This window comes from Notamacropus eugenii, chromosome 6, assembly GCF_028372415.1.
Source record: "Notamacropus eugenii isolate mMacEug1 chromosome 6, mMacEug1.pri_v2, whole genome shotgun sequence".
Classification (NCBI taxonomy): Eukaryota; Metazoa; Chordata; class Mammalia; order Diprotodontia; family Macropodidae; genus Notamacropus; species Notamacropus eugenii.
In genome coordinates, this window is record NC_092877.1 from 259,212,141 (window position 1) to 259,231,124 (window position 18,984).

Sequence of the window (18,984 nt, forward strand, 5' to 3'; positions counted from 1 at the left end):
GCAATTTATCTGGGATTTCTCTTTCTGAAGGTCTCTAGGCTGCACTTCTCAAAGGACAGAGAATTTATAAAAGTTCCCTAAAATGAACTGTTTAGAAAATAGCAGAGTAACTAATGCCTAGAAATCTGAGCTGAAGGAGATAGCGTCTTGGGACATGCAAGAGAAGGCACTGGCTGTGCTCCAGGAGACAGATGCTTGAAAAGCCTCTTAACTTCTTCTTGGCTGAATCAGTGTGGCTTTTTAAAATTAAACAGCCACCTTCAGAACCTATAGAAGGCTATACAGTCAAAATTCTGAGTCATCTAAATTATTTTCTTTCATTGGCTAGGATTAGAGGGCAACACTTCAGTTGTCAAGCTAAGCAAAACAAAAGAGTAATTCAGCATTATGTATAAAGCTTTCAGAAAAGCCTCAAAGCAAAGGGGGAGAGTTGTCCTCATTTAATTGGAACAAGGTACCAGGAGTGATAGATGATGAGAAACAGGACCTAAATGTGCACGGCCACAGTCAAGGACACTACCTCACAACACACTAAAATGTGACCTGCTTTGATTCATCTGGTACGAACATTCAACTATACTGATAAGCTATATAACCATATTAAATAACTTACGATTAAATGAACCATACACAGGATGCTTCTAATGATTCAAATGTACAAGTAATGTACAAGTACTTAAAATTCTCAATTGCATATCAATGATATAAACTGACCTTGTTGGATACTTGTTGGATATTTAGGCCTGAAGACACAAAAGTCCTTATGAATTTACCTTACAAGTATTTCCATTTTGCTGTGGGAAATTTTAGAATTATAGTATGGTCTCCACCAGAACAAAAACTGGGACTTCAGTTATTAAGTTTAGAGAAAGATTAGCAAAATCAGAAGCAGATATTTTAGAAACTGAATATCTATTATGTAGACAAAGTGGAAAAGAAAAGATCAGGAAGGCAGTCTGAATTTGCCACTTCTTGTTAAACAATGGATTGCATTTTACAATATCTGTCATTTGAGAATCTTCATTATTACCAAATGTTTATGGAAAAGAAATAGTATGGAATAGTAGAAACAGCCACAACTAGGAGTCAAAAGGTTTGTCAAGGCAATTCTACAGAGTCTGAAGTTAAAAGTTTGTCCTGTTACATTTTTCCCCCCTGGAAAGCTGTTGGTTAAAACATCTGCCAGCACATCCCTGCCTTTGTGCCATTCATAGCAAGATAAATATATCTTTATAGTTAAGATATAAAATCAGACTGAGCCTGCATCATGCAGAAACCAGCATCATACAAATCACCAAACAGAGAAAAACGGATTAAAAGTTAAGACAAAAAATCCAGAGAAGCATGAGATTTGCATAAAATGACATAAAATAAGTCAAACCAGAGAAACAATACATACAATGGCCACAATAATGTGAGGAAAACAACCATGAAGACATCAAAAGTCTCATCAATGCAATGACTAATCTTGACACCAGAAGACTGAGGGTTGAGCATGCCTCCTTCTTGATAGAGAAGTGGGGAGGCTATTGCAATAACATGGGACAAGAGTTGTGTTGGTTTCTTTTGTCTACTCACACTACTTTTAGAGGGTTCTAGGGTAGGGTGTGGGGCAAAGGCAGGGCAGAAGTACAAGGAAGGAAGTCACTGGGAAATAACAGAATGTAAGAAATAAAGAAATGTCAATAAAATATTTGTTATTAATAATAAAAAAAATAGTTAAAGAGAAAATTAGGGTTTCCAGGACCACAGTCATCAAAATCACCAGGAGTCAAAAGAAAGGCATTGCAAAGTCAGTGAAGCCCAATGGGAGGAACTAGGAGACCAGATTAAAGAACTTCCTTTCCCAGGCCATTCCATACAAAGAGAGCAGCCCAAGAAACAGATTCTAAAAGAGGCTGAGGATACTTACCCTTGTTAAACTGAATCTATCTCCAGTAGAAATGAAAGAGCTCAAACTCAAAACTGACTCAGAACAGCTTTGAGTGGCTGATTGCAAGAAAGATCATGAACAGGGCATATTCTGGGAAAGGTAGGGTGGCACCTACAAGATCAACACCTAGTTCCTACATTTCCATGACAGATTAAGTCAGCTTTTTAGTCTTTTGCCCCTTTTCCTTTTGTTTAAGGGTCATCTTTCCCCCATGGTGAAAGAACTAGGTAAATCTTAAAAAAAAAAAAAAATGGACAAATTAATTAGTAGAACCCTTGGAAAAGTCCAAAGAAGAGTTATTTATAGACTTTAGAAACAGCAGATCAGGAGGAAAGAGAAGAACACATGTGAGAGAAGGGGTTATTATAATAATTACCAACTAGAGGAATTTAAGAATGAAACCCTAGTATTTGCTGGGAATATGAGAATACAGCAGATGCCTCAGCATAACTGGAGGACTGCTGCAATATTCTCACACCTCATTATGCCTCATAAACCCATCAGAACTTGAAGATCAAGATCAGTCCCCATAGATAGAAGGGAAAGGAGCTGACAAATGAGCACTGTAATTGGTACCTTAGAACTTAACCACATATTTTTGGTAAACCTCAACAAAGTGGCTAAAGGAGGAAAGTCTTGGTTTCTGATTTCTTCTCTAATCCAGATTGCTATTAGCTAGGTATTTACTAGTTTGTTTTTTTTTTTTTTATAATACAAGTGTGTTACCTCTTTTCCAAAGGAAATACAGAAAATTAGAGCAAGAATTTATTGTCACTGTCATTAAAAGTGACAAAAAGGGATCTCTGGCAAACAAATGAAGGGAAAGGGTACAAGTGCAGAGCACAAGGCCATACTGAAAAACTCTTATTGCATAAAACATACAAATGATGAATAAAATTCCAGAACTACATGCATCAATTACAATAATACAAACACAAAAATTTAAATCAACCAAGGCAGTGATTGTTAGTTGCAATTACTAAAAACTATAAACAAATAGGTCCAAACTCACCTTGTTCCAATCTGAAGCAAAGTGAACGTTTTGCAGCTTCCATTTCAGGTGTTGGATTATCCAGGACCCTTCGACACCACTGCAGAGGGCTCATTGAATTCTCTGGTAGACTGCATGCTTTAGAAGATGTGTACAACCTTTAAGTGAAAAAATATCATATTTAATATGCTTATATTGCCTTTTCTCTAGTTAATAACAGCATGCTATGAACAATGTATAAATAGAAAAAAGCTTAATTTTCACTTCCAATTAGCTAGAAATATTTTTCCAACACTTCTGTCTATAAATAGGATGTTCCTCCAAACCAAATAAATATTCCCAAGGAGATATCAAACTTCTAACTTATTGGCCTCTGCAACTCTATGTGGGTAGGTGCTTTAGGTCACCAGTGGGGTAATTCCATTCCCATTCCACTGTGTTCTTTCACTCCAGAATCCAAGCTTTGATCTCATAAACTCTTATTAGATTCTATATCCTATTTGTCATTTATTTCTCTCTTATGCCAGGCAAATAATCAACTTCAAGAGAAGGTACCTATCAAGGGAAAATCCCCAATATTCCCAGATGAGTCCCCTATATGTTCCATAACTACTGTACCATACAATAGCAATTGGCAGGCTCAAAATGCTAACCCTGTGTATTTTTAGAAAGACTATCAACAAAAAGTATTCAACAAATGAGTTTCCTTAGAGAATTAAATTCAATTAATCAGACCACCTATTCCCTGATTTCAGGTAACTAAAATCCCATTAATTGTGGTGTTGACAAAAATAGCAATTTTTGTTCTAATTACAAATCACAATGAAACTCTTTCCCCTAAGGGCTTCTTAGTTCCAGTTATTCTATGGTCTCAAAATAATATTTCTCTAAAAAAGAAAAAAAAATTCTCTACAATTAAGAGTTTCCAACAATCCAGAGTAGTTTCCCATTTGAATATGCTAAAACTAGTTTTCTGGAATAGCTTGGGAACACAACAGTCTTGAATTGAAAGTGAAGGTCAAGGAAAATCTTTTCATATTTTAGCCATTTTATTAGTATTGATATTTATCAATAATAAAAACTCTAATGCTGGACATTATGAAAATCTGTCACATCACAATGCTCTACCAGAACCCCTAGAGTAGGATTACATATTCCAGTCTTAGTAAACAGCATATAAAACATGAATTAACCTTTTTTTGAGAACAAGAAACTAGCTTTTTCATTTTACATAATAAAGCTACAGAAACAGAAGGCATGAGAGGCAAAGGGCTGAAGGGGTGTTGCTTTCAAAGTTATGTTGGAATTCTTTCTGAAAAGGTCTACCAGGTTACTTTTTGTTTTATTTCTCACTCTCTCATAAAGAACAATTCAAGGATATATGTCTCCCACAGGCCTGGGGAACCTGTGGCCTGGAGAGGCCACTCTGGGTCCTCAAGTGTGGTGCTTTGACTGAATCCAAAGGCCTTGAGGCTGCAGCTTCCCCACCCCCACGTAGGACTTATAAAGCTATATTGTGGATATGGTTTTCCAAAATAAATGAACAAATTCATAACCAAAACAACCTTTCCCTGGAGTTTTTTTTTTCCATACCCTCCAGAAAGTTACCATTTCACTGACTGCTATTAGCAATGTCTTGTGACCTGTCAAAAGTTATCAAGACATCTATTTTATTTACGCATCACCGGCAAAACCATACTTCCTTGTCAACCTCTAACCACTCTTCCACCTCAGTTGCACTAAGCTGGCGGCTAACAGGATGTGAAGGAGAGGCTGAGCTACAAAGATGAATAAGACAGGTTAATCAGGCTGCTTTCTCTCACGCAGTGAGGGAGAAAAGTATACAAATGACTATAAGGAAGCAGCCCTCAAACATTTCTGTGGTAGCTGACCCTGCTGACAATTTCTTGATACTAAAACAACCCCTGTGGCTTCTAGGATAAGAACTTTCTCCTGGTTCTTTTACCTCTCTTTTAAGGATAGAAGTATATCATTCATTCAGCAAGTATTTGTTTAGCTTCCCCTATATCCTAGGTACTTGGCATAGATAAACAAGGAAACACTCTCTCCCCTTGGGAGACTTAGAGACTCTACAGGAGAAAACAAAGTAGCACGGATAAGGAACACAAAGGTATCTCACCGGCTATCTAGTCCCACTTTCTCATTATACAGATGAGGAAACCAAGGCCAAGATACATCAAAGTGACTGGTCCAAGGTCATAGTAAAATAGTAAACAAAAAGCTGGATTGAAATAAATGCCAGTTGGCTGATTGAATGATTGACTGGATCCCAGGTCCTCCGGCTTGAGTCAGTGCTCTTTCCACTGAACTACATTGCCTACGGTATTTAGATAAATCGATACAAAATATGGGGAAAGTAAACACAAAACTCACAAAGTGATTTGTGAGTAAAGAAAGGCCTAGTGGAGGAGCCATTTGACCTGAGCCTTAAAGGAAATTTGGTATTCTAAAAAGGTGGAGGTGATGAGAAAGCTAGCTCTACACAACAGGGTCATCTTGTATGAAGGCAGGAACCTAGATGTCTTACATGGGTAACAGTAAATGGGCCAATCTGGCACAGAGGATAAGAAAATGTAAAATCATTCTTGGAAGACACAGAGGCAGATTGTAAAGGGCTTTAAAACACCAAACAGGAGTCTATATCACATACCACGGGCAATAAGGAGCTACAGGATCTTCTTAAGCAAGGAAGTGATTTCCTCCAGTTCTTTTCAATAACATGTGAGCAGGACTGAAGAAGGCAGATGGTGGAAGTATGGGACAGGCTCACAAACCAGAAGCTTATTCATGAGATTACTGGGGAAAACCACGAAAGACATAATAATGTCAATTGTTCTTAATCCTGTTGTAACCTTCTCCCTCCCTCCAGAGTGGCAAATAAGAGAAAAGAGAATGCCTAGAGCAACACAATTCTCAGATCATCCACAAGTATCCATTTAGCAATTTGTACCACTTATGTAGAGTCACTGGAGGAAGAACTAAATAAATTAATCATTCCCATACTAAATCTTACCACAAGTGAAAGGAAAAGAATACATTAAGAAGTTACAGTTAAATGGCATAACCAAAAGCTTTAAAATTCTCCTAGGCAAGGTGAACTGGCAGAGTAGCTTTCTTTCATCCATTGCTTGGAAGCAACAAGAAACATTTCTTGGATACTGTCATACTTTGATGCCCAAAAGAAAGCAAAGAAATAGAATACTATGAAAATAGTATCAAAGAATAACAATTAGAAGGGACCTCAGAAGCCATTTACACCAATTCTCTCATTTATGAGGAAAGAACTGGGGCCCAGAGAGATTAAGCACCTTAACACAGAACCTGGCAAACAGTAGGCAATTAATAAATGCCTATTTCCTACATTCCAAAGGTCATACAAATAGTAAAAATGAGAAGTAGGATTTGAACCAAGGTCCTCTGACTAAAAAACCAGGGGTTTTTTTTCCCTTTCACAGCTAATAGGTCAACAGTTGTTACATCAGACTGAGAAATCATAGGAAGGAACTGGTATGATCCTCCAAACTAAATTACAGACAATTCAACACTCTGTATCTTCAATGCAAAGGTGGGGCAGAGGGGAGAATAGAGGAAACTGTTTGAAAACTACAGTGCTAGATCAAAAACTGAGAGAACAAATTTGTAGCCCATTCAGAAACCTCATCACTATGTATCATAGTTTGGGTTTTTTTTTTTTTTTTACAAGAACAAGGTCAGAGGGTACTGTGGTGTGATAAACAATAACAGAAAGAGAAAATACATCTGATAAAGCAAGAAATAACTGGATACTAAGATGAAAATCACTTAAATATCAGCTATCTTCTGATAGATCATAGCTTGATTAGAGCAAAAGAAAAAAAAGATTGTAACTCCATCAGATTGTAAATCCTGGAGGACAGGGAATACATTTTGCCCCTTTTTGCATCCCTACTGACTAGCATTATGTCTAGCACATATTAGGCACCTAATAAATGTTTATTGATTGAAATTAAAAGACTGGATAAAGACAAAAAGACACCACATACAATTAGGTCCAATCAGACCTATTTGAAGTCAAGGCTCTTAACTACAAAAAAATTGGGAAACAGAAAAAACCCACTGATTATCCCAATTTCTTAGAGAAGTTTAATACAAAACAAGAAAGACTCAAAGAATCCAGAAACCAGCTAAGCTAGCAAACCAAACCTCCTTACCAAGCCCAGAGACACAGTAGCCAAATGTAACACTAGTTTAGAATAATAATAAAAAAAAAATCACTGGCAAAACCTCATGGAAGATGCGCAGTATCACCTCACAAAACAGGTGAGGAGAAAACTCAATTGCAGAAATATTGGCATGAGACTCATCTAAGCCAGACCCTCCTACGACATTTGCAGACCAAGCAGAAAGGAGAATAACTAACAAACGGGAAATAGAACACATGTGGCAGTGTTTCTGGACAGTAACAAATCAGATTTTAAGAGGTGGATAGCACTTCAGCAACCAACTAATCTAATTCTACCTGAATTAAAAAAAATTCCTGCTACAACATACCCCACAAGTGGGCATCCAGCCTCCACTTAAAGATATATGCCCCCCACAGACTCTTAATACTGCCCAGTTCACTTATGCATAGCTCTAATTATTCAGGAAAGGTTTTCCTGATATTGAGCTTAAATCTGCCTCTTTATAACTTCTAACCATTGTTCCTACTTCTGACCAAATCTACTCCCTCTTTCACGTGACAGGCCTTCAAATACTTAAAGATAGGTATCTTATTCCCCTATTCCTTTTCTTCTTCAGGATATACATACCTAGTTCCTTCAACTGATCTTTATCCAAGATATATTCAAAGCCTTTCATGATCCCAACTCCTTCCCCTCAAGCTCATCAAGTGTCCCTTGAAAGACAACTTATCACAAAACAATCAGAACTTACCTGAACAAAACTACAAAATATTCTTGGTAGAAATAAAGGCATTCAGAAATACATTCAAGGGATATAAAAATACAATAAATTAAGTGCCACACCAAATTTTCTAATGTTACTTTATAGAACTAGACAAAACAATAACATCCAAGTGGAAGAAAAAAAAATAATTCAAGACTCTCGGGGGAGGGGGGAAATTAAAGGAAAAAAAAGTAGGAATGAATCAATCTCATATTACCAGATCTCACACTAGACTCTAAAATAGTAATGATCAAAACCATTTGATACAAATTAAAAAACAAAAAAGTCTACTATCATTAGGATAGACTAGTAAGCAAAACCCAGAAGCAATCAAACATAGTAGTCTAACACTCAAAAACCATAATAACATCAGCTTATTGGAGTAAGTTCTCCCTATCAAACAAAACTGCTGGGATAACTAAAAAAAAAAAAACTGGCAGAAATTGGGTTTAGACCAATACTTTAACCCACATACCACAACAAACTAAAAATGGATACATGACCTAAATAAAATAAATGTGTTCATATCATAAAACAGATAAAAAGAGGTACTTTGCACACTTGTGACAAGGAAAATTCTTAATTAACCAGGGACAAAAATAATTTGATAAGATAAAATAGGCATTTTTTACTACATATAATTGAAAGGCCTTTTGAAAGAACAAAGTCAATGCTGCTCGAAGTAGAAGAAAAAGAGTTAACTGGGTAAACTTTGCAGCAAATATTTCTGTTAGAGGCCTGATATTCAAGATATATGAGGGTACTGATACAAATATATAAGAACAAAAGCCATTCTCCTAATGGATAAAGGGTAAAAGAATATGACCTGTAAGCTTTCAAAAGAAGAAATGCAAGCAATCATAAACTTCAAATCACTAATAAAATACACACAAATTTAAACACTTATGATGTTTTACCTTATGCCATCAGATGCGCAAGGATGACATATAAAGATAAAAGTATAAATGTTGAAAAGGATGTGGGAAGATAGCCACACTAATGAACTATCAGTGGAGTTGTGACCTGGAAAACAATCTGAAATTGGACAAAAAAAGTCCCTAAATAGTATTTTCCCTTTCCATTTCTGAGAATATACTCCAAGGAAATCAAAGACAGTAGGAAATCTCTTTTATACAAAGATATTTATAGTGGGGTTTCTTTGTAACAGTAATGAAAGGGAAAGCAGGTATCCATCAACTGTAAGAATGGCTGGTCAAACTGAAGGAAGGTAATGGAATAATACTTTGCCATGAGAAATGATAAATATCAAGAATTCAGAGAAACTTGAAGGACTTGTAGGAACTAATACAGAGCAAAGTAAATACAAGCAAGAAAACAATTTCTGTACAATGACCATGATAATGTAAAGGAGGATAACACCGAAACACTTCAGAAATCTAACAACAGCAACAGATGATCATGACTTGAAAGACACCGATGGTGAAGCACACCTCCTGCCAGTGGGTAGATATGGTAGGTAATTTTGGAATGAGGCAAACATTTTTCAATGTGGCTAATGTGTTGAACTGTTTGCTTCACTACACTTATTTTTAAAAGAAAGGGTTTCATGCTACACTTTTATAATCACCTACTGTACAAATTATGCAAACACCCACATTAGTGAATTTCTTGTGCTACTGAAACAATTCCTGTCTTTCCTCTTTATCAGAATTGCTTCTCCCATTGTCTTCCTAATTTAATTCTAGAGTGATTCCCACTGTTGTTGGGCTAATTTCCCTGTGAGATCCTTCACAGCTTTCTTCTGAAGCCTTGAAGTCTTATCCCCTCAAAATTTAGGGCATATACACCAGTCTATGTCTAGCCTTTCTTTTATTCTATATCAGAAATTCCAAGAGAAAGTATTAACTAGTCCTGGAAGGTTTCTATCATTTCCACAACAATGGCCTGTTACAATTGATTCCTATACTTTGTGAGGTATTTAAGGCAAGTAAAAAGTTATTAGATGTTTTGTTTTTGGTAAAATGAAGGCAGTCAAATATGTCTAAATAATTGAAGTCTCCTATTTTTATTATTATAACAATATAACATCATTTCTCCACCATGTCCCAGGAAGCTCACTACTGGGAAAATCTCATCATTCTGCAAGATCCCATTAGCCTAGGGTCTCCACTTCATCACTATTCTCTGCACCTCTAACTGGAGGATGGAGCCAAGAACTGGAAAACCTCCATTTAATGAGGGAGCTCAGTACAGACAGCTACACTACTGTGGAATTTTTCTGACTTCTCAGCCATCCTTCCACCTTTGGTACTTATCCCTTTTCCCATTCACCTTCCTTTTGTGTGTTGTCTTCCCCCATTAGACTGTAAGCTCCTTGAGGACAGATATGTCTTTCTTTTTTCATATTTGTATCCCCACAATTAGCACAGTGCCTGGTACACAGGCATTTAATAAATGTTTATTGATTCAATGAATAACAATATACCTCTGTGCTAGGCTTTTAATGTGCTCTGAATTCATTTCCTCTTTCTCTCCAAGAGATAGAACCATCATTTTTAGATCAAAAACTACAACAGGCAATTAAATCATGGGCATTTAAACAGTGCTTCAAAGTTCACAATATATAGTTTAAATACATTATATCATTAACAATCCTATAAAACAGGTACTGCATGTATTATTATTCCCATTTTACAGATAAGTAAAGTGAGAGTTTGTAAAAACGATAGTCAGAATTTGAAACCAAGTCTTTTTGATTCCAACTTCAAAATCTATTTACTATGCCACTCTTCTTCATTGTAGCAAATATACTATCTTAGAAAACTGGAAAGTTATCTAAAAAGATGAAAGTTGAGAAAAACTCTTGGACCTATAACAAAACATAGTGAAGAAATCTGTGATCAAAATAATTCTAAAAAGCACCCAATGATCAGTTTTTCAAGATGTAGAAAAGGCAGATTTCAAAAGAATGGAAAAACTAATAAATGTGCTTTTGATTTTTAAGATGAAAAAAATCAGCAACTATCTACTCATGTCTCTCACATCTCTGTAAAACTTTTCTAAGTGGTCTATGATTGAAAACAAGAGGGGTATACAGAAGCTTTTGAAGATTATTTTTTCTATAGCAAGCCATATCTTAAAGCAAAAACAGTGACAAAAGTAGAGAGGGCATAAAATCCATTATTCTTATTGTTTTGGGGTTTCAAAGCATTATTTTGCTTTCAAGTTTTTTGAAACAATATAGAAATTGTTATAGTATACTAATTTAGTGTAATATATTTTGCAATAAAAACAAGTATCCAAGGAAATCTGGATAGACCTTTCTGAAATAATTAAAAGTTTAATAGAGCCTTCTAACCGTCAACATGTGAGGAAAAACAAATGACAATGAATAGGTCATGAAACCTAAAGAAGATTTAGAAGAAATGATTGAAAGTGTTGATATGTCATAAGTTGAAATTAATTAAAATATAAAATTAGTAGGGTAGTGGAGTTATTTGTATTGATATTCAATCTTAAATTTCTAATAAGATATTATATTTAAAATTACTTATATGCAGTATAAAAAATATATATATAATCTGAAAGGCTCCTCTCCAACAAGCTATATCCTGTTCTACAAGTTAAAAGTAATTAAATCTATGACATGTAACAAGAAATAACTTCTTTTCAATGAAGTTATAAGTATCAAAATCAGGAATATCAAAATCAAGTCCCACAAAAAAAAGAGGCCATATGCTCACCTAAAGCATTATTACACAGAGAAGTCTTAAGTAAAGAGAGATCAAAGAGGGATTTAATGAAGCCAGAGAAGGGGTCATGCATATGCTGGAATCAAAGATTATCATCACTACATCTAGCCTCAAAACACTACAGGCCATCTTCAGTGAAATTCATGGTCAAAGAGATGAGATTAACCATTTACAATGGAAAAAACCAGAGTGTGTGAGTGTGTGTGTGTGTGTGTGTGTGTGTGTGAGTATATGTCCACAATAATATATATTAGAATATGCATATGCATTCCAAATTAAGGTGTACAATTGAGCAGATAAACCATTAGTTATTCCATCTGTGTATGTGTATATAGACATATACCTATGTGTACACATACACACACAGACACACACACACTCACCCCAGAATGGGTATTATTGGAAAAGCAGGTATTAATTCATATACCCATATATAAAATAAGGAATAAGTATTTAAGCAGATTAAAGATAGACTTACAGATAACTAGAATGGGCTGAACAGCATTTCAGAAACTATCTACACAAGGCTTTCAATAATTCCAAACTGCCACAAAATTTTGTTTGTTCTTATTTTTTTTTAAACATTCATGTTTCCCCAATAATAATAGAATGATATGCTCTCAGAAGAATGAAAATTTCAAGTCACCAAAGGACAGTGGAATAGGACATAACAGATGATGACCTGATAGGAGTTCTATCGTTGATGACATGGATGACTGGGATAGGAGGTGGACAAGTCGAGTAGTAAAAGTGAGGAATAACAGACAACCTGCATACTGTATTGGTATCCACAAAACATTTATAAAACCCAGACACACTCCCTTTGGACTCCTTTCATCCCCTAATAACCTCATCATTCTGAAAGATCAAATTAGCGTTGGTACTCATACCTCATCAGTACCCTCTCTACGACCGAAGGCAGAGTCATGAGCCCCCAAACCTCCATTTAATATAAGGGTGAGCCCCCAAATCTTCATTTCCAACCAGCTGCACTCCTTTTGTATTTCTTTGGACTCCTCCATCATGCCCACTACCCCTTTAAACTTCCTTTTATGCATTTTCTTCCCGTTACAGGGACTGGTGGGGTTTTTTTGTATTTGTACTGTTAGAGCTTAGCCTGACACATTATTGACTGAATGACCATAGAATACACACCAATAATCCTTGCTACTGGAGAGACTGAGACTAAAGAATCTCTTGAACTAAGGAGTACAGGGGCAAAGGTAACAGGGCCCCTGAAAACAAGGGCAACCAGGTTGCTTAAGGAGGAGTGAACCAGTCCGATCAGAAAATGAAAGGTCAAAGCTCCCATGCCAATCAAAGTGAGCCTTGGCACTTCTAGCCTGGGCTAGATAGCAAGAGAAATGGAAAAGGCAGGCAAGCAGAAACAAGCCCAGAATACAGACAAACGTGCCTTTGGACTCTATCATCTCCCCAGTAATTTCATCACTAGGAAAACTCATGAGGATAAGAAGGTATTGAAAGGTTACAACTTTCACTGAGGAGTACCCAAGCAGAAGAGATCACTGATGTAACCCCACACAGGAAGTATTTCTGAGTACCTGTTCTACACACAAGTGTGACTGTGAAAATCTCCTGATGAAGATGCAAAATTTCAACATGACACTCACAGAGCTTAGAGTCTAAAGGGTTATAAAGGAATAAATATTTTTTATTCCATATGTATTAAGCTAAGAATGACTAATTTGTCTTGACACACAATTTAAAACTGTACATCCCTATCTGAAGTTCCATCAGAAGACTATACATAATTTTCTGGAACTAAAATCTATAAAGAAACATGAATTATCAACTGTGTCTATCTTTATTGCCATAAGGTCCTTCATAAGTAAAAGAAAAAGATCCTAGTAAATGACCAGTAAAATATCACATATTGGCTTTGCTGACAAGTACCTGCTCTTTTCTTACCCTCTATAATTATTCCAAAGTCAAAAGCTAATACTGCTCAAAGTGACTATTATTCTTTAGTCTTCTGTAGTGTTCCTAAAATAAGTACTAAACATTCCATTCAAATGTTAAATTCAACTATCAAAAAGTATTTTATGAAATGTCACCGTCACTTCCTAAAACACCAAAGAGCAACATAGGTCAATTCATTAAGCTAAAATTGTGATGGCAAATATATACAGAGAGAGATAAATTTATATAAATTAATGCCATCTCATTTTTAAATAAAAACACAAAAGCTAAACAGAACATTTTAAAGACATCAGCCCTTCAAATAATCATATAAAATCCTAGAAACAGTTTCTTCGGTATCTGTCAGAATGATAAAGAGGAGACAATCTCAAAATGCTTGGAAAACATTTTGTTTCCCATTGGAAGAAAAATGAAATTTTCTTGCTGGTAGCATGTTAACATCAAATAGGGAGCCCGCCCTCTGCCCCCCTCAATAAAAACCCTCTCAGATAAGTGACAAGTGTTATTCAAGCCAGTTTGTTCTCAATATAACAGGTTTTAGAACTGTAATATGAAAGCTGTTCCCAAAGGCTTTATTCGGCCTCTCTTTCCAAATGCCTAGCAACAACATGCTCAGCAGTCCTTTCCAATCTCCCTTTGACCTTTCTACCTCTTCCAGCTAATGACCTGTTATATTCTTTACAGTCAATCTTTTTCCAAAAGTCCACGCCTAATACCTCAACTTCCTCGCTACCTAATTTCAACTCAACTCTTTGCATTCTTTCCTTCTCCACCAAACTATTGAAACTTTAAAGTCTCCAATGACATCTTAATTGTTAAATCAAATGTCCCTTCCATTCTGAGATAGTATCAGTTTGATCTCTACACAGCATTAGATGACCACCTGCTAAATGGGACCTTAACTTTGTGTCATCGATCCTGTTAGGAGTCAAGCAAAGTCTATGAATTGCTTCTCAAGGTGTTGGGCCTGGAGTCAGGAAGACCCGAGTTCAAATTCATCCTCGGACACTTACTAGCTATGATACCCTCACATTCCTTATACATGGATCCTATTGTCTAATCGCCCTCCTCAAAAGCCTATATGACTGACTGCACAACTCCTTGTCTGCCACACCAGGCCACAGCAGACAAACTTTTCTTTAAAGAGAAAAAATCAGTAGCTTCAAAAACACAAAAAGGAAATATTAGCAGGTAAGTACTGTATTTGGGTTGGGAAAATTGAGATAGTTCCATTTCACTAGCAGAATAAAATGGGAAAAGGTCATAAGCAGGGAAAAGTCACTTAAGCCGCAGCAAAACAAGACCCAATGTATTTCCCAATTAATGCCAATGAGATGTCTGGGAGTCTGTCATCCAGGCCCTCCACAATCTGGCATTATGCTATTCTTCCAGAGCTATTTCACACACCTCCTCTCTATGTAAATCTCTGCTTCAAATTGGACTAGCTGCCTGCACACCCCCTGCTGCCTTGCTGTCTCCATGCCTTTGCTCACTATGCATGCCTTCTTTACCAGGCCTTTCCACCTACAGCTGTAGAATTTCTACCCACCCTTTAAAGACCAACTCAAATACCACCTCTTCAATAAAGCCTTTGATGCTTCCCCTGGCAGAAGTGTTTAACCTGGTATCCCTGAACTTGCAGAGGTCTTTTTTTTTTAATTTGATGACTATACTTCAATGTAATTGGTTCGCTTTGTAATTCTAAGTATTTTTTTCATTTAAAAGAAAAAACAGGATTTATCAGACTGCCAAAAGAGTCTATAACACCCCTCCAAAAAAAGAGCAGGAACTGTCATACAGACTTTCTTCTTGTGAACAATTCTTTGTATATATGTAATAATCCTCTGAGGGCAGTGTCTCTAATCTAAATATTATCCTAACTCTCATTACTCCATCTAGCATAGTGTTCTGTACATAATAGCTACTTTAAGGAATCAAAATCACTAAAAATTAGCTAAGGACCATTAAAAACACAGCTACGTCACTGATTTAGAACATACAAGACAGATAACATTTTAATTTTGGGTGAAAATAAGATTTAAATTGCAAAATGCTTAGAGTTCATTTGGTGTTTCATGAACTGAACCACTTGCACAGATATCAAATAGAGAAGTTTTGTGGAGACTTGTGAATATTTTAAGCTTCCATACACTTAAGACTTAATACTAAGTGATTTTTTTTTTCTTTCTTATGTTATTTGGGACTTTCACACAAAAGGACAGAAAGAAAGCCGCTTAAAGGGTAGTAATTAGGAAAAGAAAAGGGAAATGACTTAAGTTGTCTTTTAGGGGCAGGCAATGGAAGCAGATGCTTAACGTGCAAAAAAAGAGTCAATATTAAAAGTGTCCCTTTCTAAAAATGCATATTTTTAGTGCCACAAATTCTGTCCTCTGTAGAATGTGCAAGGGGGAGAGGGGGATGGGGGGAGTTTCCTGTCATAGTCAAGTTGTGAGTTTCTGAGAAGCAAATATTTTAGGGTACAGTTAACACACCAGGTGTTACCATTTTAAACCTTGCCTAGGGCAAACAAATGTTTTGTCAATGTAGGCTCTGCCCTACTTAGTCTCTTCCCCTAGATTAGAGCTGGTGAGCTTTCTTATTATTTCCTCTTTCACTGAATTTTAAAAATGCAATCTAGGCAATACTGTGAAAATAGGAAAAGAATCAAGACTTATCTTGAAAAATGAAGTTGACAAATTCAAAAGTATAACCAGTGACCAAAATAAATTTTCATTCCCCTGTTATTTAGGTGACAGTGATGTTAATTTTCCCTAGGAAAATATGTCACAACCTCCCTGGGTCACATTTTACTGATGAGGAAAGTGAGGGGGCTGAACCAGATGTGATCTGAGGTCCCTTTCAAATCTTGAACCAGGACCCTGTTTAAACCATGCCTGACCTTGGTCATCAATTGAGAATCCACTAATTAGAAATTCTCAGAACTTTAATTAAAAGCCTTTTGCAAAAGGCTATTGCTGTTGAAAAGGACAAAGCAAAGAGGTAAAGAATTTCCAATTGAATTTAAAAGTAAAAAACAAAGTCCACAGCTCCTTGCTCGAATGTCTACCTAGCACACACATGCTTAGGACTCCCTAGTTATGTCCACGTTTCTGACATCCACAATAGAGGAGAAAGCCAGTGAAGTCAGCAATTTTGCAAGGCAAGTCAGAATTTCAAAAGGAGATCTGCAAGAACAAAATATCAATGGAAATGCAGCAACTGAAAATGTATGACTGCACCAACTCAGATCTCCCAGATCGAAGCCAAATAAATAAACTGTTCCTCATATAGGAGCAAAAAGGGAATATTAGCAGGCAAATGTAGTACATGGGAGTGGAGGACAGGAGAGAATCCAGATAACAGGATGATTCCGCTTTTCTAATGGGTAAAGGTAATACTGACAGAAAAGTAGATTTAGACAGCAGCCAAACAAGATCATATGGATTTTCCAGTTAATGCTAATAAGGAGTCTGGGATCCAGCAACTCTAGCAAAAGTAGGATTAAAAGGCAAGCCGGTGTGGCTGGCCAGTTCAGCACTTAGACTCTTCAGCAGGAGGCATAGCAGCAAAAAAAAGTGGGGGGGGGGGGGGGTCCCAGCGATTCAGGAAAAGAGCCTCCTTTGGTCCCTCCAGGGAATGAAAACTAATCGTGCCCGCTCCAGGAGAGCCAGGAGCCCTGGCGTGACACAAGCTGTTTGCACCTGTCATTGCCACCATTTCCTGTATCTGCGGGGAGGAGGCGACAAAGTTGCCTTCAGGGTTTCAGAGGAAGAGGGAGGAAGGAGCTGAAAAGGAAGGGCCAGGCCGTAAGAGCCCAGAGGGGGCACCTTTCAGCCCTCTGCCTCCCACAGGACACCTAGGATCCTCACAGACACCCCCTTCCCGCGGGGCCAGGGCAACTGGACACGCTCCAGGGATGAGGCTAGGAGAGGGGCACAAAGGCTGGAATAGTAAAAGGAGGGAGAAGGACTGGGAAAGGTTCGACCATACCAAGTATACTCGTCCTCCAGCTGGCTGCAGAAGCCGTTCTCCAGGTCCAGCAGCTCCACTTCATCCAGCAGGGTCGGGGCAGGGGAGGCCGGGGCCGACGAGCCCCCCGGCTCCTGCCCCCCACCCCCTCCGCCTTCTCCCGGCCCCGGGAAGCCGGCGGGGGATGGTTTGAAGTAGACGAAGGGGGGCTCGGGCTGGGCCAGGCTGCACAGCAGGGTCGGGGCCGGGCTGGGGAGGCAGTAGGTCCCGGGGAAAGCCGGGCTGCCGCCGCCGCTGCCCCCGCTGCCCCCGCTGCCCAGGGCCAGCGCCAATCCCCCCGCGGAGCCCGCGGCCGGGGGGCTCAGGGGGCTTCCAGCGGCGGGCGGCACGGTGGCGGTCAGAGCGCCGGCCGGCGCGGACAGCGGCGGCGGGAGCAGCAGCAGGTGCGAGCCGGGGGCGGCGGCGGCCGAGGGTAAGGCTGAGGCTGAGCCGGAGGAGGAGGAGGCGGCGGCGGCCGCGGCAGCGCTGGCCGCGCGGCTCCGCAGCTGCTCGTTCTGCTTCTCCAGCTTGCGCACCAGCTCCTGCAGCTTCTTCACCTCCAGCTCCGCGTTCACCACGCTCCCGGAGCCGGCTCCGGGGCCGCCCCCTCCCGGGGAGCACTTCACCTGCTCCGCCATCATCTGCGGCGCCGGCGGCTTCAGCAGAGCCGCCTCCATCCTCCGCTCCCGGACCCTGGAACCGAGGCCGGGGCCGCCGTCCCCGCGAGCCGGGGCTGTCGCTGCCTCTGCCGCCGCTGCCTCTGCCGCTGCCGCCGCCGCCGCTCCTCCCTTCCTCCCGCCTGCCGGAGCCCGGCCGCCAGCACCGCGGGTGCCCAGAGCCAGCCCCCTGAGGGCATCAGCCACCTGCCCCGGCCGGAGCGAGCGAGCGCGAGCCAGCGAGCGAGCGGCCGGCAGCCACCAAGTTCTTCTGCACATGCTCACTGGAGCCCCCTCCGGTCCCACAGGGCTTTCAAGAGCAGGGCTCCGCGGCTCCGGGTTTTTGCGGGGGCCTGGTGGGGGTGGGGGCGTGGCGTGGACGTGGGAGCGGTTGGGGGATGCGCTTTGATGAGAGGGAACTGTGAACTGTGAAAGGGCGGTGCCGGATCCCCAGCTAGGGGTCTGGGTGGCGAGAACGGAAACCAGCCCTCCCTTAGCTCTGCCCAGGTGCCTAGCTAAGGGAGCGGTCTTTGTAGACTGTGAAAAGTTTCCCGTCTTATTCACCCTGACCATGGACAGAGCCCGCCTGGTGGGCGCGCATTGTTTCCAAAGTGCTGGGCGAGGAGACGTCAAAGTACCTTAGGAGGCGCGCTGTAGAAAGAGAACAAGCACTCAGGCTCCAGGTGGGCTGTGGGCTTATTCATCACCCACTGCTGAGAAAAAATCTGTGGTTGTGAATACCAGGGTTAATTCACAGCCCTTAGAGCACACGCTAAACTGATTCGAAAAGCTGTC

The 18,984-nt window shown here is 39.4% G+C and overlaps 1 protein-coding gene across 3 annotated transcripts in view; it reads right to left on the minus strand.

Moving 5' to 3' along the window:
* The window catches only part of SLAIN1 (SLAIN motif family member 1), a 69,615-nt gene extending 51,073 nt beyond the window's left edge, over nt 1-18,542 (minus strand). The window contains exons 1-2 of one of the 3 annotated variants that reach the window (XM_072622172.1): nt 17,516-18,542; nt 2,946-3,082 (exon numbers count right to left, since the gene is read on the minus strand). In XM_072622172.1, the coding sequence (XP_072478273.1) occupies nt 2,946-3,082; nt 17,516-18,468 (1,090 nt within the window). In that variant the 5' untranslated portion in view covers nt 18,469-18,542. Of the gene's footprint in view, nt 1-2,945; nt 3,083-5,595; nt 5,615-17,515 lie in introns of those variants that run through there. The other 2 variants (XM_072622171.1, XM_072622173.1) reach the window with 2 other exon arrangements.
* Nucleotides 18,543-18,984: the final 442 nt, after the last annotated feature.